Below are 456 nucleotides of genomic sequence, written 5' to 3' on the forward strand. Positions count from 1 at the left end.
AAACTCCTCCCTACATATTGTACATGGCTGAGCGGATTCCTCCCGTAGTAAAGACCTCTTCTTGACCTCAATCCAATCTTCTTCTGTCAGTCTTTCTTTCGGGGAGGCCACCAAACCCAATTTCTGAGCTAAAAGTAATACAAAATAATAAATAATTATCAAAATAACAAAAGCAATGCAAAATCTCATCTTGTTTTTCTACCTAAAGTTAAAGTAGGTGGAGTAGGATCAAGAACATATTCTGTTTCTAGATCTTTCAGCTTCTCTCTCGTTGGGGGTTTTCTGGACTTTCTGCTGCGTCTCGATAAATCGGAAAAATCTTCACTCAACAGGCTTTTTATTATGTGGTCTTGAAAAGCGGCTGATGTGACTGCAGAGTTGTTGCTCTATAAAAAAAAAATAATGAAAAAAATGAACACAATAAAACCACAAATCAAATATTATAATTCCTTCTTT

At 35.7% G+C, this 456-nt stretch overlaps 1 protein-coding gene across 1 annotated transcript in view; it reads right to left on the reverse strand.

Annotated features, from left to right (window-relative positions):
- Positions 1–456, reverse strand: part of rnf32 (ring finger protein 32) — a gene marked incomplete in the record, with an annotated part of 13,681 nt that overhangs the window by 12,524 nt on the left and 701 nt on the right. Inside the window, 2 exon segments of the mRNA XM_024280162.2 lie at positions 1–128; positions 203–386. Of these exon segments, the coding sequence (XP_024135930.1) occupies positions 1–128; positions 203–386 (312 nt within the window).

Source organism: Oryzias melastigma, linkage group LG20 (assembly GCF_002922805.2).
Source record: "Oryzias melastigma strain HK-1 linkage group LG20, ASM292280v2, whole genome shotgun sequence".
NCBI classification, from domain to species: Eukaryota; Metazoa; Chordata; class Actinopteri; order Beloniformes; family Adrianichthyidae; genus Oryzias; species Oryzias melastigma.